At 36.0% G+C, this 24,365-nt stretch overlaps 2 protein-coding genes across 2 annotated transcripts in view; both read left to right on the top strand.

Moving 5' to 3' along the window:
- The window catches only part of LOC131554375 (protein Atg16l2-like), a 45,132-nt gene extending 40,004 nt beyond the window's left edge, over positions 1-5,128 (top strand). Inside the window, exon 18 of the mRNA XM_058799711.1 lies at positions 1,164-5,128. Coding sequence (XP_058655694.1) covers positions 1,164-1,257 — 94 coding nt within the window. The 3' untranslated portion in view covers positions 1,258-5,128. The remainder of the gene's footprint in view (positions 1-1,163) is intronic.
- A 122-nt stretch (positions 5,129-5,250) lies between these two features.
- The window catches only part of arrb1 (arrestin, beta 1), a 34,987-nt gene continuing 15,872 nt past the window's right edge, over positions 5,251-24,365 (top strand). Inside the window, exon 1 of the mRNA XM_058799712.1 lies at positions 5,251-5,791. Within this exon, the coding sequence (XP_058655695.1) occupies positions 5,772-5,791 (20 nt within the window). The 5' untranslated portion in view covers positions 5,251-5,771. The remainder of the gene's footprint in view (positions 5,792-24,365) is intronic.

Genomic DNA, 24,365 nt, shown 5'->3' with positions numbered 1-24,365 from the left:
GGGAGGATCTCATCTCAATCTCAGAGAATCCCCCAGCAACAAGGATACAACCGTTTTCATAGAAAAGGTACATAGCAAAGGTAACATGTCACATTACATCATATCCACTCTTATGTGGAAAATCAAAGACCCCTTCTACTTGGTTCCTGATTACCTCAGCTTATTCCTTAAATCATATATCGTTATTAGTAGTTTCAGACAGACGTCTTGTCCATGTTTCATTACTACAATGCTACTTAAGGCTAGAACATTTCTGTTCCCTAACACCTACTCAAAAGTTAGGCCTGCAAGGAAAAGAAGCGTTAGACATTATTTGTGATTAATTTAAAATTCATTATATAAAAAATTTCATCATGTGAATTCACTGTTCTGACCAACAGAAAGCTGCTTGGTTTGAAAGTGACTTTGGAGCTGTGCTTTATACATTGCTACGCTATTGACAATATTGTAGAAAATAGTCCTTTTTTGCCCTTGAAATTTCAGCTAAATTTTGCAAATGTCACCGCATCTTTTACTTCCAGCCAGTGTTTTTTTTTTTTTTAAGTTGCAAGTCAACACCAGCACTTTGGGTCACTTTACAAAATTTTCATGGGATATTTTGTTGTATGAATATCTGAACATGCAATATGTCTAAAAAAGAAAAGAAAGAACAGAGCCTCTGTTTCATTCTACTGTTATGTTTTTTTTTTTTATCAAAGTTTCATAAAAAAAGCAACATTTTGAGGAAGTCAATTGTGTGGAAACGTTGGGGCAAAGGAAGAGTTAAGCGGCGAGTTACATAATTGCACAGGAAATGCACTCCGGGTTGATTAGTTTACTTTCTTTTCCTGTTTTATTTACTGCAAGTCACTCTCAAATAAGGGATAATATACAATCAGCCAGTATTATGTCAAAATTTGTCACAGGTTTTAAAGTGCGGGAAAGATTTTCAGCAAACATTGACTTCAATTTCAGTCTGTTCTTTGCACAAAGCTATATTTTAGTTTTTAATATGGCTTCAGGATAATTGTAATACAGCATATTAGTTGCATGGACCTTGGTTATGGAGGTTTTTGTGTCAATAATTCCACTTTTGCTGATTGCTTTTTTTGGGTGGGATGCTGTGAATTATCTCTTTAAGTTTGTCTTGAAATTGAATTCTAAGATGAAATTCTTTCTTGCAGAGCTTCAATAAGCGCTGTGGCCTGGTCGTTGTCGGGTGAATATGTGGTAAGCGTGGACAAGAGCCGTCGAGCTGTGCTCTGGAGTGATATCTGAGACCAGACACGGGTTGCCTTTTTCCATCTTATCAACTGAAGTCACTCCTGGAAATGCACTCAGGGATGTCATCAAAACACAACCTTGTTGGGAAAAGCTCACACTCTGCACTGCGTCAATAGCAGGACCCTTAGTATTGTGACAGTCTTTGTTGCTAAGAGGCTGTGTCATCCAAAACGCAGACAGATGTGCTAATGTTACAGGGGTCTGGCGACTGTTGAGCAGAGCTGTCTGGGTTTTGTTTTGAAACCTTGTTACAGATGAATTACCGATGCAGAATGTGCCAAAGCGTTTGTAGGCCTTCCTGTTGCTTGACTTAGTACTATAATTGTCAGCAACTTTAAAATCGGAGATCTCTTGACGTACACCAGATATCGCTGCCTCTGGGATTTGATATCAAAGGGAAGCATGAACAAAATGGATTCAGCCTGTTTTAGGAACACGACAACATATTTCTGAATACGTGGAAACTCGACCCCAATGTATTTGCATGTCAGTCCTATTTTTAGAGACCAAAACGCAGAACAAACACAAAATTGAATGCCTGGTGAAAGGCCATTGTATATTGTCGCACAATGACACCGATTCTTTAATGCAATATAAAATTAGATATAAATATTATAAATTTGAAAAAAAAACACTATTGTTCAAAACTGTGGGGTCAGTATTTTTTTATGAAATCAATGCTGATATTCATTTGATCGGTATAGTGACAGTAAAGACATTTACAATGTAAAAAAGGTTTCTACTTTAAATAAATGCTGTTCTTCTGAATTTTATATTCATCAAAGTAGCCTGAAAAAAAAAAAGTTTAAGTTAATAAGAAATATTTCTTAGCATGAATCTCAAGGATCACGTGATGCTGAAGACTGGAGTAATTAGCTGCTGAAAATGTAGCTTTGCATCACAAAAATAAATGACATTTAAAATAACTAAATAAAATAGAAAACGGTTATTTTAAAGTGTAATAGTATTTTACACTATTACTTTTTTCCTGTATTTTTTATAAAATAAACGCAGGCTTGGTGACCAGAAAAGACTGACCCCAAACTTTTGAATGCTAGTGTATATATTTCAGCTGTCTTAGACCACAGTGAAAATCTTGGGACCATTATGATGTATTTTAACATCATATCGATCTATTTCTAGATCACTAATGAAATGTACTCAAGCAAACTGAGACATCATCATTATGATAATGATTATATCCTGTTCTGAAAAACATAATCTTCAGGTTTTGCACAAACAGAATGATTTCATATAGCTTGAGTGCAAGCAAACACACCAATTATTTTGTTTGTTGATTTTTAAATTCACTCAAATTGTCATGCCAATGATTTGTGATAATAAAAAATATATGTGACCCTGGACCACAAAACCAGTCATAAGGGTCAATTTATCATATAATAAATAAGAATAAATAAGCTTTCCATTGGTGTATGGTTTGTTAGGATAGGACAATATTTGGCCGAGATACAACTATTTGAAAATCTGGAATCTGAGGGTGCAAAAAAATCAAAATATTGAGAAAATAGCCTTTAAAGTTGTCCAAAAGAAGTTCTTAGCAACTCTTATTACTAATCAAAAATTACATTTTGATATATTTACAGTAGGAAATTTACAAAATATCTTCACGGAACATGATCTTTACTTGATGTCCTAATGATTTTTGGCATAAAAGAAAAATCAATAATTTTGACAAAAAAACAAAAATAATGATTTTGGCTATTGCTACAAATATGCCCCAGCAACTTAAGACTGGTTTTGTGGTCCAGGGTCACATATATTAAATTATAAAAACAGCAAAATAGAAGCATTTTCACTGGTGGTCTGAGACTTTTAGACCCTGCTGTATGTTGTTAATCACTGCCTCAGGGAAGTGCTCAGTTCTACTGGACTGACTCCAGTAATTTATTATAAAAAGGGACTCGTGTTTTAAAAATGAATGAGAGGAAGCCTTGGCCTCCGCCACACTCTTTAGTGCTGCCATAGAGACCCAGTATGCTCACTGCTAAACTGTGCTCAGATTAGCATTTAAAAGAGCCCTGTGTCTGATGAGAATCACACTGCACCGCTCTGACTGACTTTGAAGACCCAAATTACTGCCATCTGAGATCACACGAGTCCAGCGTAATGCACAGACCGCCATGTGATTCCATCTGCTGTGTTCATTTGCATGTTAATTAACGGTTAGATGAGGAAAGTCTAATGCCAGTCTTACAATTGTCAACTGTTGGACCGAGGCGTTTTAATGTAGAGTCTAGAATATTTATTAACCTAAAACCGTATGTGCTAGTTGCTATGATGAAGTACTATGTGCCTCAGAAATCTCTGATCTTACTGTAGATCACTGTATTGTATGTTAATGAAATATATATAAAAGAGTGAATCTCACTACAAGGAACATGTTCAGATCACCCCAAAATCATAAGAAAAACAATTATATTTATAAAATTATGAAACTTTTTATGAAAGTTCAATTTATAAAAAGTTATATTTTATATATTTTTTAAAAATTAATATTAGAATTCTATAATTATTAAAATACATTATATAAAAAGTGATTTTTCAAAATGCAATAATGAGAATTTGGGTCGCGTCAGTTGCACAGTTGTCATGAAAATAATGTTCAAAGCAATGCAAAAATCGATTGAATATTTGAATTGAACGTAAAGATTTATTAAACATGACCTTGGCATGTGTTTCATGGCCTGCTTGAAATACTGGGGTTACGTAAATCAAAGACACTTCATGAGATTAAAGCATCTTTATTTTTACAAGGAAACATCTATTAGGTATTTTGGTTGATTTAGAATAACTGATGTACAATGAAATTAATTTCAACACCAAATTTCTTACAAAAAACAGGGATGTTTACTGGTGGCACTACTTGGAGCAACAGATTTGTAGTTAGATTTATAATGTCTGTATTTGCCTTTAAAAGTGATGTATTTTTAGAAGAAAGTGTTTTCTTTTTTTAAATTATATTGTTACCGAGTTAAACTTAACTTAAGTGTGGATTGTTCTGAAAGTAGCACAGTTATCAAGGGAACAGCGGTATATTTGTTAACCACACTCGTTTTTTGTAAAAATGCAAGGACCAAAAGTGAGTTTGATTATTAAGTCTGTTGTTTACACGCAAAATGAAAGACAAAGAGGAATAAGTCCATGCTTATCTATGTTCTAACAGGCACATTCCATGAATGGGGTACAAAATACTGTATGTCCTGAAACACCAAAACTTGTGTCATGATATAGTTTTAGTCCCCAATTTAAGTGATTTTGTTGTTTTCTACATTAAATAATCATAAAAAATAATGATGATTTCAAAATGTCAATAACGGGTTTGGAAATGTGTCACTCTGTATAGCGGGTTATTTGAGACCAAAATGTTTGGTTGTAGTTGTGATCATTTGTATTTATTTTACTTTATTATTTGATATTTGTTTCCTACAGTAACTTCAATAAATATTTGAGATATTTTTAGTTTTGAAACTAACTACTTTTCACTATGGGTTAACTGTTTGGTTAAAAACTTGCCTAATAAAAAAGTCATGGGACACCAAAGTGTATCCTATTTGTGGAAAGTGCCAATATGGCATGATTTAGCATTCATTTGAGAATTCACGTATTTTAGAGAGTTACACTTTTGTCATTACAGTCTGAAGTCATGATGCATTGCTGTCATGTCATATTTTGTGTGGGTTTTAATTTCAGCCTCATTAATAATCATCTTATTATGTTTATATTTTAGAATCTTATTTGCAGTTCCTTAATGAGGTTGATTAAAGTATCTGATACATGATAAAAAAAATAAACACTAAAATATCAGGAATGCTTTTTCATTTAATAAAACCATCTTAAACCCTCATGATGGCTGATTGATATGCTTTATCCTGGCAGGTATTGATTTATTGCTTTGGGAGTTTAGAACTGTAATGTGACACCACTTTAAACGATGTCAATGTCAAGATGTAAACAATGCCTCATCCGTCGTCGCTGAGAGAATATCATCACCCTCGCACACATACCCTCACACATCCAGAGAGGAGGGGAGATAGAGAGAGAGAGAGAGGGAGGAAAACACAGCGGAAGAGCTCTGCTAGATAGTGTGGATACCAAACGGAAGCTTCTTAAGCGTTAGGATTTTCCAAACCGCGTCTGTTGTTCATACATTCCCACCTGAAGGACTCCTAAAGCAGAGCAGCACAGGAAAGCAACGAGGAATCTCCGGCTTCTGCTTGTTTTATGTCGGAAACGCGGGGTTTGTCTGTTGGCAAGCGGCAGTGGAGATGCTCCTGTAATTGGATTCATCTGGAAAGCGCTCAAACCGCAAGGAGAGCTGCTTAAGTGACAGCGGCTCTCTAACGCAGCACAGTAAATTCTCTTCTTTCAACCTGTCTCTTCATCTTTCTTTTTTCCCCTCAGCTGCTCCATCTCCCTCTCTTTTCTCGGCAACCCCTCTCATCTTCTTCATACAGCAGAAGAGTATCTGTCGCACGCAGATCCGCGCGATGGGTGATAAAGGCACAAGGTAAGCCGTGTGTTTCAGATGGATTAGCTGGTACGGGAGGACATGTTTTTCTTTTATTCTGTAGCTTGTTATGTTCTGCATGTAATTGGGCATTTAACATTACAGTGGCTCAACGCAGTCAGTAGCCTATTGCATGGCAGTGCACACCATTCTCAGAGTAAGTTTAGGATGAGATGTCTGAGCTCTTCAACACCAGTTATGGTTAGTTAACCTTTTAAATTGTATTAAATGGTGTTCAGTTGAAAACACAGGTCAAGAAAGTGCACTGAGAGAGTGGGACTGGGACAGTTTGGGATTTGCCCTCATGACCACTACAAATAAGCTTATTTGCTATGCTAAATGGACAATTAGCTGTATGGATAGTTGCATTTTTTATCCCTTTCCTCTCCTTGACCCAATCAGGAACAGAGCTGGCCGCCATCAGACACCACTACATAAGTGTATTCCATTTGTTTCATCTGTTATTCATTTGCTTCAGTTCTCTCTAGGAAGGCTTTAGAGGGCGGTGGAGGTATCACACTGTTTTGGCATAGTGGCATTTCCATTGATATTTGACATTTCACACAAGAGCACATTTGACCAGGACATTCAAAACTCTCAGCAGGGTTGTTAACCAGTTCAGCGCGCAAAGCAAACAGCTTTATAATAACAATTCACTCTTCGAAATCATTTACACCCTTGAAAATAAAGATTTTTTTATTTGGGATCTTGAAGAACCTTTAACATCCATGGAAACTTTTCATCACGCAAAAAAATCTTCATGGTGGAAAAAAACAAACTGTTTACTTCTTTCGGGAATTCTAAAATATATACTGCGAATTTTAAAGAGTGTATGACCCTTGGGTCCCTAATGGGTCACCCTTTCTTAAATAGCCACTTTGTTACTCTGTATTTAACCATTCAGCTAGTTACTCTATGTCCAAACTCTTGGGCAGTGCTCCTTGTTAAGGTAGGAAATACGTTTCAGCCCCTCAAACCTCCAACTTTCATGTCAGTGAAAGACTTTTGACTGTCAGCAACTAAACTAAAGTCTGGTATGCATTACTGTTTATTCTGGTCAGTAATCACCTACTTAAATGAAAATTCTGACATTATTTACACATTTTGTTTCGTGACTTTATTTATAGTACAACATTGCATTTTTGATAGTTATTGCTACATATGCACTATAAGCGCTTCTATAGAATGTATTGTGTAGATTTTATTTTTAATAAGGCAAATGATATAACAAATAGGCCAAAGATGAATTATCTTCGATTGCAACAATATGAAATTCTCCAATGCAGAGTGTCACAAAAGTGTTTAAGCATATTCTGGGCACATGATGATTCACAATTTAAAGCAGAATCACTCAGTCACATGGAACCTTGTTCTATAATGACAATTTCATTCAGTTCGCTACTTCAGTTCTCTCATCTAACAGACATCTGATGGTGAGCAGGCCTACTTCACCATTCAGAATCACCAAGAAACTCCAGCAAAATACAGTCCTTTTAAACAAAAGCACAGGCCTTTATGATCAGCTTATGCAAGAGGATGGGAACTTTGGAACATCTTGGAGAGAGTTTTACTGTGCTGACTGTCGTAACCGATCTCAACATGCTGTTTGAGTGTTGAATGAAGAACAACGTGACTAACACAATCTCATGGCAATTCATAATTGGTGATTGGTGGCTAATTTGTTTGAATTCATATGATCTTGTTTGTTGTCTCTGTTTTCTTATTATCTGCTTATGCCCCAGTGATGTTTAGGGTGGGGTTAGAGGTGAACCTTCATGCTGTTTTTTTTTTTTTTGGACAATTATTGTACAATTCCTTTTTTGAACAGTAACAACCATATGCACAGATCCACAGTATTGAATCGGTCCCATCAGACTGATACTTGATCCGAAAAAAGGTCCGTATCCGACTGATATGATAGAGTATCAGATCAGCGCAGCAATATGATACACATAAAAATGTACATCTCAGAGGACAGTGTGTTTAGTAATGTCTTGTTTACTTGCTAACAATTCTTAAACATCTTTCAAAGATGCAATGGCCACATTTGGAAATTACAGTGATTAGTCCTTTCTTGCAAGTGCTTATTGTATCAGATTAGGATTTCGTCAACTGTAAACCCCAACAGATTGGTGCTTGGCGTTTTGAGAAAGCACAGCCAGTTTTGTGTGCACTATGCTTTAGATAATCAGTGAAAGATCTGTTAATGAGCCATCTGAATCTGCTCGTGACAAACTTACTATATTTGCAAGAAGTGCCTCTTCTGTTGCTTTACATGGTCGTGTTACCTTGCATGTACTTATCAAAAATGAATTTTCTTTGTTGTTATTTCTGTTTATACCACATCTTTATAAGATTTAACTAAGACAACATTACTAACAAGACATTCTGGAAATACTTTCCAGTAAAGTTCAATTAGTTAATATTAGAAAAAAATAAATAGTCATTTAAAAATACTCAACTTTGTTTTTTTATTTTTTATTTTATTTTATTTTATTCAGATTAGATTTATTGCTTGGTTCAAACCTTACATTTTGATTTATATTTCTTTTCCCCAAAACAATTATACAAGGTAAAAATATTTATTATATTTAAAAAATCAAGACCATACACACTTAATATGTTATTTTTTTTTTTTTAGACATAAGCCAAAATGTTACTTAATATAGGTCAATGTATTGTATTTTTATTATGAATTTTTGGCTTTTACAAAATTAAATATATTTTATGTATTATGTTTTAAACAAAATTAACTTGCTAAATTAACTATAATATGAAAGTAGATTTTACACTTAAGGATAAACAGGATACAGGATACATTTTGTTAGTCAACTTTTTAATTTCAGTTACTTAATAAATTATTGGGTGAACTATACCCTTTGATGTTTATTATTTGTATAATGCACTTTCAGTGAATGACACAGTCGTTCATTTATTTGTTTTTTGTTTTTTTTAGAGTATACTAATGCATTTTTAAAATTTAAAGTTGTATCAATCAGTAATAAATTTGTTAATATATAATACACCTAACATGCCCTATATCATGGATCATGAATCATTGTGAATCCCATGTAGTGAACCCCAGGTTTGGAATTAGACACTGTCAAGTCATGAAAGAATCGATTCTAATTCTGCTCTTTAAACATTTCAGAAACATAACAACCCACTGAAAATGAATGGACTTGAATGATCAGCCTTCTTTTACTTTTGAACCGACACCCTATTAAACTAGGCCTCAGGCCTGACCGGCAGTTGAAGTTTTGCTGTGATAAAGTTTTGCAGTATGCACAACTCATGCTTAAGTGTTTTTTGTGAGAGAAAAATTCATTTTTCCCCAGTTAATCTAATTTTACGATAGTATCAGGCTATCAGCACTGATGCACTTTTTAAAATTCAGAGTTGATTTTTGAGTTTCCGGTGCAGTAAGCAAGTTGAAATCTTTATAGCTTAATGGTTTATTGTTACTTAAAGTGCTTTTTAGTTCAAAAGCCTACAATTGTTCTGTTATGTATCTACTATACAGTGATTTCAGGATAGGCATCCTATGTGTGCTGCCCACACTTATTATCTGTTAAGTATTCTATGTGATCCATTGTTCATTTTGAATGATTTTTATGCTTGTGCATTTAGCCTCTTTGTATGATTATTACAGAGCTCTTCAGCACCTTTTGAATTCTCCTGCCAATCTGAATCTCCCTTGATGCATATGACCACTTGAATCACAGTTTCATTGTCTAGAACGAGTTGTGCGTGATTTGTTAAGAGGCAGCTGTAAGCAAATTAAACTGATATGGAATCCAATAATAGACGGCATGTCTTTAAACCTATAATGCTTTTGTTTGTGTCATTTTTGTATGGCGCTCTTCTTCATGGTAAATAACACCTAAACTGCTATATTGACAGTGACATGACATACGGCCAAGTAACCCATACTCGGAATTTGTACTCTGCATTTATTCCATCCAAAGTGCACACACAGCAGTGAACACACACCCGGAGCAGTGGGCAGCCATTTATGCTGCGGCACCCGAGGAGCAGTTGGGGCTTGCTCAAGGGCACCTCAGTCGTGGTATCGAGGGTGGAAGAGAGTGCTGGTTATTCACTCCCCCCACCGAAAATTCCTGCCGGACCTGAGTAAATGACTCAAACTCGCATCCTTTGGCTTACGAGTCCGACTCTCTAGTCTAACCATTAGGCCACGACTTCCCCACTGACATATTGTGTCAGTTGTGCATAAAGCTGCATTTAAGCCACCCCTAAACAAAGCTTACAAAGAGAAACCTTTACAGTGGGTTGAGAAATACATTTTCAAATGTTTTTTATTGCCCTTTTATTGCTAAAATAACAATCACTCAGTTCAGTTAGTAATACATTTGTGCACACAATCAATGCAACAAAAAACACACCATTTAGTATTTTGTCACACAACAGTATCAGACAGGAAATGTCTGTCTGGCTGTGAACAGTCTTTAGACGCATCAGAATGACTGACACAAATTTATCATCAAATGTGTCAAACTGCTGGATTTATTCTATTGACCTTTTGACCTGCATGACATGAGGAAGCCATTAGATTTGTCAGCTGATACAGCAAAATGTAAACATATACACATGCACACAGGGCCAGATTATCCATAGACGGGGTTGGGCGAGTGCCCTGGGGCACCAAGTGATTAAGATAATGACTAGACCTTTAAAATATTTTTCATGTTTTGTAAATATATTATTTTGCTGGAAGAGATGCAGATACATACAAAATGAACAGTTAAATATACAATATATACATAAAGAATTGCGATTGGGTCAGGTCGCAGCTTTGCCCCCTCCCCCCTGTCAGAGTGGATAGGAAGCATCAGTTTAGCAGTTGTGCGAAATGTAAATAAATAAAAAAATTTTATCACGACACATAGCCAGGGCTCTACAATGCGACCATTTTAGTCACATTTGCGACTGAAAAGTACTGCGTGTGACTCTCAAAAAATATTTAGGTGCACCTTTGCGACTAAACTGATCAGCATATTTGTGTTTGAGCTCAGGGGAGCTTCAAAGATGTCTACTTACCTGTACGTGTTTTTGCAGCGTTGAGTAATGTATCGCAGACATATGTTGATTCCTTGCATGCAATGTTATTCAGAATCCACGCACTGCTCAAAATACTGGACTTTTGTTCATTGCTGAGTTATGTAAGCTCACAAATCCTCTCGTTATAACAAACAAAGTGTAGACAGGGTGTAAATAAGAGATTCGTTGTGCAGTGTAGAGAGCTTCATTGATTATAATGGAACTTTGAGAGACTGCGATGAACTGAAGTGAGTGACAGCTTTTAAAGATTATTAAGGGAGTTTGCAAATGTGATATTAAATTAATACAACAGTTCAATAAACAATAAGTTAATAACCCTTTAATTGTGGTCACCCTAGGGCACTACACTGTGTTAATCCGGGCCTGCACGCACACAGGTACTTTATCTTGCTCCCAGAATTCAGATGTGTTTCATGTTGTTCACAAGCAAAACATCATGTATTTACATTACAATGGTAATGTATGGTCGGTGTAATTAATATTGGTAATTTTAACTGAAAAACAATGTAAAAACTGCCTGTTAAGTATACTATCGTACTATCATACTATCGTATGGTTAAAAATTGTATATTTAACAAGACGTGTAAATGTAGTAAAATATATAATATATAATAGTATGTATCACTTATAATTTACAACTAATATGTTAATAAGAAAAACATGTACTTATGGAAAAAAAAAAAAAAAAAAATTTTTGAGCACAAAAAACCCAACAACACCAAAATGTTACCGTATGCTGTAAAGCAGGGGTCACCAGACACGGTCCCGGAGGGCCGGCGTCCTGCAGAGTTTAGCTGCAGCCCTAATCAAACACACCTGAAGCAGCTAATCAAGGTCTTACTAGGTATACTTGAAACTTCCAGGGAGGTGTGTTGAGGCAAGTTACCCACATTCTGTAAAATATCATCTTTGGTGTTCAGAAGGAGAAAGAAACTCATTCAGGTTTGGAATCATAAATGACAACAGAATTTTCATTGTTGGGTGAACGATCCCTTTAAAATGTACAGTCCATAATCTCTGCAACACTGTCACTCTATTTATTACAGTAAAGTTCTAGTAGTCACAGCTGCCAGTTTTTTTATAGTGTACACCGTATATCATTTCAGTCCATTTTAACAACAGTGGGATGTTTTATTTTCACTTTAAACTGCAAATTTGAGATGCTCTAATCACAATAAATGCCTCTTCCATTTAATTTGATGATTAGCATAAGCACCTCTATTCACTTAATATAAAGGATGGAAGTTGTTAGTCTGTGAATGGCGTGTGAGTGGAGGGACTTTGCTCTCAGCCCACCATCTGAAAGGGCACGACCGCTGTTTGTTAAGAGTACTGACTTCATTTATTGATTCAGCCTGAAAGCCTCTGACATAACCGTGAGCAAAATCTATTGCCACAGCAAGATAGTCTCAAGCAGCTGCCAATAAACTGGTTGTCTTCCCCTGTGTTTTGTCCTGTTGTTCTCTTTATTCATGGAGTGCTGGAGAACGGCTTTCTCTTCTTTACCATCTGATTAGCTTATCTTAATGAGCACAACTCACTACAGCGGAGGTTAGTCAGTGATCGCCTTGATCTGTGGCAGCTTGGCTTTACTCCGGCCTGCTAAGAATGATGTAAATGACACTTTCCATGAATAGGGCACAAATAGGGTCTTTAAAAGTAATTTTCTTTTACAGCAGTGGTCAGTGAGGTGTTTAACCTTAATCATCAGTTTCAGGAGATCAGGAGGTTGTTTGTTTATAATTTTAAATTGTTCAATTATTTAATTGTTTATATATATATATATATATATATATATATATATATATATATTACAAATATATATTGAAAACATAGAAACAGCAAGTAACACATTGAATTAAACATGAAATTATTAATTGGAAAGAATGAAATAGTATTTTCTTGTAAAACCTATTCTAATAATCTGATTTATTTGCAACTTAGAAAAATCATTTGTAGATTGTGTACATATAGACATTTTGTATATATTTTTTATATTCGAAAAATAGAACAACCTGTGTAAAATTTGCCCAAATGCAATGAAATGATTTATCTGTCTGTCCACCATAATGTAAAAAGGGTTCAGTGTTACTTTTTAGATTTTAAGGAATATTTCAATTTTATTTTATTATTTTGTTATTTTATTTTATTGTTTTTGCAATGGAGGAAAATCATGCAGCAATAGGGTTGCAAACAAAATGTGTGAGACAATTCAATTTGTTTTTTAGAATTAGTTTTTGGAATTAAAATCAATTCAGCAGTTTTTCAATATTGTTACATCTTTGTACAATTTTCACTGTCGGTTACAGTCGAGAAGGTCAAGACAAGCGAGGCAGTGCAAAGTGCTAAACAGTGTGAGACAGCTTCTTGCCGTGCTGTAGAACTGAAAACATTCCAATCTGTTTTATCTTGGACCATGGTCAGTCTGTATTGTTAGGATGGTGTGTGAGTGTTTTCTACACTTTCCTCCTTGTGGGAATGGATACTGATGTCCATGTAGTCAGGAGAATGAAGACTTGCATGCGTAAGACCAACAGAAGCAAGCATGGCGGTCATGCTTAGCGTGCTAAACAGAGAGGGCCTGTCATCTATCCTTTCCGCTTCCTCCCCCAGTCACCCCCACCTGCCTCGATCCCACCCATGCTCTTTGTTCCTGGGCCGCACATCCTGTGTCTTCAGAGGCTGGGGACTGGAGCCTGGGATGAAGAGGATGCAGATGAACACAGATTTAACCTGTTCTTAGACGCAGTGGAAATGCGGAATGCGTTTAGCGGTTAAACGTACAGCTTGTGACTGAACTTTGAGCCAATGCTTGATGCTATTTAAATAATGCTCTTAGCTGTGAAAAAGACAATCCACTGTAGGAGTTGAACTGATATATTTTTGATTCAAGGAGATTAATACTCTATACTGATAAGACCAACACAGGACTTCTTACCAAGCTTAACCAACAATCTTCCTTGGTTAATCAGCTTTACCAGCTAAGTTTTGCAGGTCATCAGTATAAAGGATACACTGGCATTAACCACGATAAACAAGCAGGACAAAACAAATCTCTCTATTAGGAAGCAATTCTCACTATTAACTAACTATTGACTATGACTTTTGCCTCAATAAACTCCAAATTTGCTTATTGATAGTTAGTAAGGTAGTTGAGGTAGGATTAAGGGATCTCGAATATGGTCATGCAGAATAAGGCATTAATATATGCTTTATAAGTACTAAGAGTTAATAGTAAAATTTGTCTCTAAACTAAATTGTTACCTATGCAACTTATTGCAGGCTTGGTGTGTCAAAAACAAGACCAGTCTCCTCCTCCAACTTATTTTTAATGTGTGGTCATTTGTAGCTTGAATGTTTGAGGCTTTTTCCGGTGTCATTCACTTCCAGTTATTTTAACTGTACGAAAAACTGTCCTTTTATGTTACTTGATTTGTTACACTGGTTTGTAGCACAAATAGTTTTACCATTTACTACACTTTGTTACTTATCTAATGAATCAGCTGAATTTTCAGGAGCCAATTACTCCAGTCTTCAGTGTCACATGATCCTTCAGAAATCATTTGCTGATTTAGTATGCTGGGACACACCTGTTAATTATTGAATTTAGGTGTTTTAATTAGACCCATTGCCACAGTATAAAACTAAGCACCTAGCCATACAATATGCATTCACAAGCATTTGTGAAAAAAATGGGTCGTTCTGAAGAGCTCAGTAAACTCAAATGTGGTACAATAATAGGATGCGAAAGTGTTTAGGGACAGCAGCAAATCGAAGCCACAAAGCGTTTGCTGATTCCATACAGTAGCTGAAGAGTTCCAAACTTTCCATGCCATTAATATCCACACAAAAAGCGTGCAGAGGGAGCTTCATATAATGAGTTGCAGTGGCTGAGCAGCTGTATGCATGTCTCACATCATCCTCATACAATGCTAAGCATCAGATGGAGTGGTGTAAAGCAGCCACTACTGGACGTTTTCTGTGGAGTCACGAATCACGCTTCCCAGTACTTTATCCATGTGGTGCAGGGGTGTTCAATCCTGCTTCTGCTCCAGTGTCCTGCAGATTATAGCTCCACCCAGCTCCAACACACTTATCCCGGACCAACGTGATCTCACAGAATTCCGTGTAATGTTCACGGACTTAATTAACCCCCGAATCTGTGGTGGCATCACGGAATCACCGAAAATTCCGTGATGGGCTCACAGAAGTGATATCAATGTAAGTCAGTGACAGGCATCAGCCGTGCTCCACGCACGGATCCACTGGTTCAACACTTTAAATAGGAAACCCTTAGCATCAATATGCCGACGCGATACTGAGAAATTTATCGTCATCATTATTGTTCAGAACTGGGTAGGTTTAGGGTAGAGGTGGGGTTCGGTGCTCCAATAAAAGTATAAATTTATATAAAATTATTTCTATTTTTAACAAATGCATGCAAACCATTAAACTAAGACAAACAACTGAAAACAACGGAGGAGAACGTGTTGTCATTTTCCATAATCGTCTTGACCTGACGCATAAAGCAAGCAATTGAAAGCAATGGAGTTCCTATTTTGTCATATACTGACGCCTAGGGGCACTTTTGGCATCTTCATAGTGAGGCGAAAGGCGTTTGACCATGCTTCAGTTTTTGATGCCTTGGGAGTGAGAATGGGTTGCAATATAACTGCATCGGAGTCACTCTTTTTACGCAGCGCTGGTGTTGAACCAGTGAATCCGTGCATGGACCACGGCTGATGCCTTCTGTGAGCCCATCACGGAATGTTCGGCGATTCCGTGATGCCACCACAGATTCGGGGTTAATTAAGTCCGTGAACATTACACGGAATTCTGTGAGATCAGGTTGCCCGGACACACACTGCATGATTTTAGCCACGATTTTCACTTGCTGACAGTTTTGTGGAAATCGCAGACAAATCTTGACCTGTCAGCGACTCGCAGTCCTGCAAAGTGAAATGTATTTTGACTTGAAAAGACATCGACAAGGACCAATGAGAGAGCATAAATTCAGTGGGAGCCAGGAGACATAATCTGTCTGCAACAGAACATCAGCAAGAAACCATTCTCTTCTTCAGATGTGTCTTTATTTTTTATTTTTTACTGCAAATTAGTGTACAGACAAAAAGGATTGCAAGCTTTTTGCTGGCTACTGTTTTTGACAAGAATAAATCCATTCTTTCACACATTCCTACGTTATTTTCCATATAAATTCTCACGTGTTTGGTTGTGAAACACAGTTTGTAGACAAGTATTTTGTCTGTGTAATGTGTGATCCACTGTGGCCGATCCAGACAGTCGTGCAGTGTGAGAAGAGCTGCGATGCGATGACTTTGCAGTGCAGTCGTGCAGTGTGAGCTCAGCATTACCGTGAAGTTTCTAGTTTGTCTAAAAACCTTGATTAGCTGGTTCAGGTGTGTTTAATAAAGGTAGGAACTAAACTCTGCAGGACAGTGGCCCTCCAGGAACACGTTTGGATACCCTGATATAGTGTATATAAATGATCATCAAATTAACACATCGGAACCTTGTAAATACTTTCCTCTCAAAAGCTTTTATTCTGTCAGCCCAGTACTTCGTTTCTTAGGCTGAGTGATGAGCAACATGGACAATGTTTAGTGAGCATTGGCTTGAATTTCAGTCTGTTCCTCATATAATGCTATTGTATGGCTTCAGAAAGCTTGAGTTAAATGGACTACTTTTATTATACAGTCATCATCATTTTCATAGATTTACAGCATCCATCCCCATTCACTCTCATGAGGAAAAAACTGCTAACCCTCTCCATTTGTGTTCAACTGATGAAAGTCAGTTTTGAAACAACATGGAGGTAAATCAAGTCAACTGGGTGAACTATTACTTAATTTAGTAAGGCTTCAGAATAATTGTATAAAAACAGTATATCCTTTTTTTCAGAGCATGCTACCCTCATAAAGGAAACACATTAACTAATTTAATCTGAACAAGGTCTAAATAATTAACTTATTTAACTACACCGGTAGCCAGTTCTGGTGCTTTAGCTTAGGAGTACAGTAAAGATTGCATATACTCTTGCACGCACCATATTTAAAAATTCATACATACACTTTGAAATCACTTACTGTATGTTCCCTGGCTATTAAAACTTGGAGTGAGAAAGCACATTGTGGGCTGAAAGCTTCCTGGTGCCTCTCAGGTTTAATTTCATGAAGCCTTTGTCTGTGACATGTTTATGTTAACACATAATCTAATGCTTTTATGGAAGGCCAGGTGTCTATATATGGCCAAATCAGCCATTGTAGAGCTTTGGTGGGTATTGAATACAGCTTTCTAAAAAATAACATTTAGGTTAAACGTTGCTGATATTTTAACATGCATAAGCTTAAAATGATATTGAGGTAATCGCAAATCTGAGAACCTTTCTCAAAGCTCAACAATTATTCATTCTCAGAATCAGATTTGTCTGGTCTCATGGTTATATTCATGAAAACTATAATATCTCTCAAGACTGTGGGTAAGTTCTAGTAAAATGCTTAATCACTGAAAAATGATATAGTTTTGGATACGTCTCAAAACGTCTTTCCCTCTGCCATCATGGGAGAAGAGTCTAATCTGGCTTATTTGAATGAGGCTAAATGTAGGTCAGAGAGACTGCTGCCAGTATCTGTTTATTTATTCTGAGAAAAGATTTAATTCTTATGATTTCATGTGGTGAGGTCTACTGTGCAGTGTTTTGGTGACCCAGAATTTGGACATAAATCATGTTATAATTGCCAGAATCTGCATTATGTGGTAGTAGGGAGCATCTTCGGAAGCTGTGTCACCATTGCCAGACCACCACAATGTATTTGATTAGGTTTACAATAAAACAGTATAAAATAACTTTTCTGTTTGAATATTTTTAAAATGTTATTTAGGTCTGTGATGGAAAGTTGAATTTTCAACATCATTACTCAAGTCTTCAGTGTCACATGATCCTTCAGATATCTTTCTAATATTCTGATTTGATGCTCAAGAAAAAAGAAATGAAAATGTAATATTTCTTAATAATAAACAATATGCTTTTTTTTGTGGAAATTGTCATTTTTACATTGTAATTGTACATAAAATTGTAAACAATGCATTTTTAATACATAAAAGTATAAATGTCTTGTTTAACATACAGTATTTGAACCTGGTAAACTGGCAAATTCAATGAGTATTTCTTACATCAAAGATGTATCAGCAAACTTGACTGACAGGCAGAGAGAATTTCAGATAGTAGGGATATTTCATGCATGATATTCCAGAAATAAGGCTCACAGCACCTTTAAAAAGCTAAATGTCCTTGCCTTCCTAAGGCTAAAGGTCACCTTGTGTCTGTAGCAACAGTTTGTCAATTATAATTAAGCCATTGTAGGCTGACTCCCCCAAACACAGTGAGTTTGCATTATATTAACATTGTTCGTTTAGCAATCCCATTTGGTGCTGCTAGAAATTTTGTAGAAATCATAAATCACCTTTAATGAATTAAAACTTGATTATTAAAAAAACAAAATCACTGTGGATGGCTCTAAAATTCAGTCATAAAATGTTTTATTGTATGTCACTGCGGTCAATGGTGATTTGCATGTCAAACACACGTGTTTTCATAAACACATTATTACAGGACATGAATGCTGGGAACCAAATTTCCGCCCAGATGACTCACGGTTTTATGGCATGAGAGCGTTGCGTGCTCAGCTAATATAATTAATTTTTAATTCCTTCCTGGTTCAATTTGTAGAAGCAGCCAGGACGTATTAAAAAGAATCACAAAAAATGAATAAATCATGTAAACATCATACATGTATAATTGATGTTCTGGACGTATGCATATTTTGATCATGTGGCAATTTCAACATTCTAACATTAAATATATTAAGTAATTAACCTGTCAAAAATGCCAAAACGATATACAGTATATGGGCTATCACATTAATATGAAATGCACTGGTCTTTATGACCATCTTTTGATCAGATATTGTAATGTGATACTCTTTATGATAAAAATGGAAAATTTATATTGTTTTTTGAAGTAATGGTACATGTTTTGGATGACTATCTTATCCAGTTTCAGGACTTGAATCAGGTGTGTTTTATTAAGCAGAAAGTAATTGAACAAAATAAAGTGAACACCTGTGAAATGGGCAATATTTCTTTATTAAAGTATTTTCGCCATTTACCTTTCCAACCTTCCAACCGTCTTTATTCATCTAGATTCATACACCAAATACTTGCCAGTGGACTGCTGTCTATCAAAACATCTGCCCGTCGCTTCAGATATGTTGGAGGGAATCGGTTTCTCACACTTCTCCCCAAAACTGTCCAGAGTTATTTGATAATATTCAAGTCAGGTGATTTGGTGCTCCAACTGCCAGGTTTTATTGTCATATATTATTATCATAGTTTTTGCATTTTAGCATTGTGTCTGTGATTAAAGTTGTAGCAATTGTAGTTCTTTCAGGATGTTTGCATTGTGAAGTTCTCTGTGGTTGGTTTTTGTGGAAACGGTGTTTAGTGTGAATATTGAGGTTTTCTGTTACTGTGCTGCAGTAGTTCTGTGTTGTTTGGACACAATCCTTCTTAGTGTTTGACGGTCCCTATCCACTTTTGGCTATTCCTCCTTGCTGATGAAGTCTTGTCATACCTTGTGTACACATTCATAATCATGAAGACTGTTGTTCTTAAAACGCAATCAGTTGGGCTGTTAAGCTTACAGATGCTCCTGCTAAATGAGCTTCCATGATTTGCCCTAATTGGAATTCTGACATGGCTCACTTTTCACCCTTGGCTTGTACTAACTGTACTGACTGTAGCCTATGCAAATGATATTAACCTTTATAATGGATGTTCACACTATTTTGTCCAACCCCTGTATTCAAACACATCTATGTATTTTTTTTTTATCAGCGATTTGTCTCTGAAATATTACTACTGTACAGAGCAAATATGCGCCAGACTGTCAATTTAAAAAAAAAAAAAATCTAGCTTGTGAGATTGTAGAGCAGACTGTAGATCTGATTGTTTGCATTGTGTTAGTGACAGAAATGAGCTTAAAATCTAGTGGGAAAGACTAAGTGTAATATGAACAGTGTTGGGGAAGCTACTCTAAAGCTGTAGCTTGACCAGCTACAAGCTACTCGTAAATTAAAGTAGTTAAGATACATTCAAGCTACCCTTCTGAAAAAGTAGCTATAGCTACACTACAAGTTACTATCAAAAAGTAACAAGCTACATTATTATTATTTTAGAATTAACATTACAAATAACTGAATAATAGTTAATGAAGAATTATAATGAAGTTATAAGTAAAATATAATGAAGTTATAAGTAAAATATTTAGGGTTTAAAAGAACATATTGCAATGCAATCATGATTTCAAAGAGTAGGGTGAATTCAGGGTTACTGGGACACTTTTTCCAAGCCATTCCAGTGACAAAAAGTGTCCCAATTAATCGTTTGATTTGGTAAACTATCCGATACACACAATAATAGTTATATAGTTATTATATCTCAAATTGACTGTCAAAGTGCAAAATTGGGTAACACTTTAGAATAGGGAACACTTATTAACTATTAACTACGACTTTTCCCTCAATAAACTCCTAATTTGCTGCTTATTAATATTTAGTAAAGTGGTTGTTAAGTTTAGGTATTGGGCAGGATTAGGGATGTAGAATAAGGTCATGTAGAATAAGGCATTAATATGTGCTTAATTGCTACTAACAAATGGCTAATATTCTATTACTATGCATGCTAATTAGCAACTAATTAAGAGACCCTAAAATAAAGTGTTACCCAAAATTGCTACAAACGTAACATCAATGCAAGAACAAGATGTATGCAACTTAAACTAGATATGGAGGAGTCGTAAAATAAACCGCTCTGAGACGTCAATCATCAGCTGTGTGCGTGAACGCTGTGCTTTGTGTGGAATCCCGCCGCAACCATCATTTGCTAAATGATAAGTGCATTACAATATTGCGATTTTATTCTCTGTTCGATTAGTGCTCATTACAAAACTGTGGAGGGACAAATTATATTATGACGGTTCATCATTGTAAAATAGACATTTGATATAGAGTGCAATAAAGCAGGAAAATTAATCAGTTTAAAAAGGCTATTAATCACCTCCGTATGTGGTTTAAGTCTTCGACGTAGACTGCATTTTATTCTTTGTTTTGCATAAATTACAGTTGATTCATGTGAAATATCCACTCCTGTACATCCTTTGCAATATCATCAGACGATCTCTTGTCGGTGGACAGACTGTAAAGTCGTGAGATGCGTGATATCACAACAGATGGCCGTAATGAACAAATATAATCTGTGATGTAGTCAGAAGAAGACCCTGCGTTGCTTCAATGCAATACACGCTCGTGACTCAGAACGTAAAACAGAATGTAGCGTTTGGTCGCGCTACACCTCTACTTGATGGAAAAAGTAGTTAGAAACTGTCATGCTACTGAAAAATATAGTTACGCTAGTAGCATCGCTACTTGTAGCTAGACACTCCCCAACACTGAATATGAAACATTTTACAGCTTTAATAAGAACGATAACGTCTTAATGCTCTAAGAGCTGAAGACCTAATTCTCACCCATTGTACAGTGTTTGATCTGCAGTGGTTAGGAGCACGGGGTGTACGGCACACCCCTGCAGCCCCCGCCCCTTTGGTGGGCCCATCTCAGGACATTCTAAAAGGCATTCACAAATCACACTGAATGTGTTTTTGCTATGAAACACACTCTGTGAATTGTGCTCTGTGGCATGGCAGGAACATAGCTTGCTTTTTCTCGTCACTAGCTTTAAATATATTTTTGTTGGATGTGCGACTGCTATATTTTGTCAGTGGTGTCAGTGGTTCCGCTACTAGAGGCCACTCTTGTACTGGATACTTGTAACCCAGGAAAAACTGTGGGTATCAATATTTGCTGATAACCGATTGTCCCAGCGATCAACTATCTGTGCCGATTAATAGGTCCAAAACCAATCAATTGGTCGACCTCTTACTGTACATACAGTGATTGCAAAGCATTTTAAAGTAATTGTAAAGTACTTGATTTGATTGTCTGCACAAACACATGCAGTCAACAAATGTGCATTATAAAGTTTCATCTTTGTCCAGTGTTTGCACTATTTCTCTCCAGAAGCTATGACTGATAAAATCTCTTTGGACTCTTTTAGATTTAGAGTTAAATCCTACCCGACATTTTTTTTTTTCTTTTCAGTATGTGGAAGTCAATGGGATCAGAAACTTTTTGGTTACCCACATTCTTCAAAATATCTTTTATGTTCAACAGAAGAAAGAACCTCATACAGGTTTGGAACAACTTGATGACTAAATTATGACAGAATTTTCATTTCTTTTTGTGAACTATCCCATTAAGTAAGCTATTCTAAGGCTAATTTTTGGTAAACTGAGAACACTGTCTCTAAGATGCTATGAAAATACCTCTATTTGGTTTAAGCAACCAGTATAGTCCTACAAATCAACACTGACTCAACTACTGGTGTGATTTGGGGCGAGGGTATCGATCAGTGGTTGATGGGGTGGGGGCGTATTCGGGAATGTTTTTGCAGTTTCATTCGGTGGCACTAGTGGCCAAGATATTACATATACTGCGGTTTTTATGTTGATGCTGTCACCTTAATTATTATCCTATAAATAATAAATAAAATAGCTTTCCCAGCGTTTATAGTCTGAGTATTAAAAACAGACACCTTTTGTAAATGTTTAGACTATTATGATCAGTTTAGTTTAAAAAAAGAGGACAGAACAGAATGAAGAATCTCTAGTTATAATCACATCTCATTTTATCTCACATCCTGCTCTTTCCTCTTCATGAATATTTCGTTACTCAAGAGCTTTGCTTTTTTGCTATTGATTATTTCCTCATTATTTCTCCCAGGAAAGCTTGGTGCGAAAAGGCTGAATATTTTTCACTGTAATTGCTGTAAATGATCTAAATCACTGTCTGTCATTATTGTGCTGTCAGTTCCTGAGCTAAGGGACTGTAATAAGAGGCTCCACTGTATGAGCCATTTATTTAGATGAAGACAATTTGACTCTGGAGATTTCAGCGAGGCCAGCTGAACGGTTGCTTCTCTTCCCAGGTGTTTGCATACGCATTGCATATGCAGGAGCGCTGTAGCTGCCAATCAGCTCTTTTCCAAAAGGCATTTGGTACTAAGGCATGACTTTTTTGGCTCTTGACTAACATTCCCAGCTGGTGACTGAAGAACCCTTAGGTTTCAAGATGATTCTTCAAATGCAACAGACAGACTGGATTTTTGTTTGTCAAATTTTTCAAACCAAAAGGGCATTAGACCCCCCCCCCAAAAAAAGTATCTATGTGTGAAAAGACTGTCTGTTTATCAATCATTCTGGCAAAAAGAGAGTTTTTACTAGCAGCTCACAGAAGGCTAAACTTACAGTAATTTAGCAATTAACATTGCTGCAGGGTCATTATTATTAGTAGTAGGAATATTTAATTACTCTATTGAGATTAATTGCTTATGGTAATCATAGCAGGTCTACGGTATGTAAATGTATGCTTATTGCACAGACTACAGATTTTTCTTTACCTTATTTCTTTTTTTAATATAAATTATAAATATATGATGCTGCACCACAAAACCAAGTGTAAATTTTTTAAATTGAGATTTGTACGTCATCTGAAAGCTAAATAAATAAGTTTTCCATTGGTGTATGGTTTGTTAGGATAGGACAATATTTGGCCGAGATACAACTATTTGAAAATCTGGAATCTGAGGGTGCAAAAAATCTAAATATTGAGAAAATTGAAAAGTCCTTAGTGATGCATATTACTAATCAAAAATTAAGTTTTGATATATTTACAGTAGTAAATTTACAAAATATCTTCATGGAACATGATCTTCTCTTAATATCCTAATGATTTTTGGCATAAAAGAGAAATCAATCATTTTGACCCATACAATATTGTTGGATATTGCTACAAATATACCAGTGCGACTTATGACTGGTTTTGTGCTCCAGGGTCACATATATTTTCAAATATAACATACAGTGACTTTGCATTGCCCAAAATAAATAAACATTGTTTATTTTGTTTTCTTTGTATCTGATATTGCAAGTGGAAATACCCATTTCAACTGCATTTGTCCTTTTGAGTGTTTATAGGATTCGATTAATTTACAAACGTTTTTTTTTTCTGTGTTACTTTTGGAAAATATGCCATAGGAATAAAGTGCTACTTGCATATTACTAACATTCTACTTAGTGTTGTGGGAAACCCAGAGAGTATCCAGCTCTGAATGGCTTGGTGTCCCACTGACACAGGCAAGGTAAAATCAGTGCCCTAATATGGTAATTTGCATTACAAAGCAATTTAATTAGAGGCATGGCACTAAATGGTAAAAGGCATCATTCATTGCCATGCTGACTATATTTTTAAAGAGAGGTCTCTTTCACTGAATGCCAGTGTGCTTTCAGGGTACATTTCTC

This window comes from Onychostoma macrolepis, chromosome 15, assembly GCF_012432095.1.
Source record: "Onychostoma macrolepis isolate SWU-2019 chromosome 15, ASM1243209v1, whole genome shotgun sequence".
NCBI classification, from domain to species: domain Eukaryota; kingdom Metazoa; phylum Chordata; class Actinopteri; order Cypriniformes; family Cyprinidae; genus Onychostoma; species Onychostoma macrolepis.
This window is presented reverse-complemented; position numbering and strand designations above follow the sequence as displayed.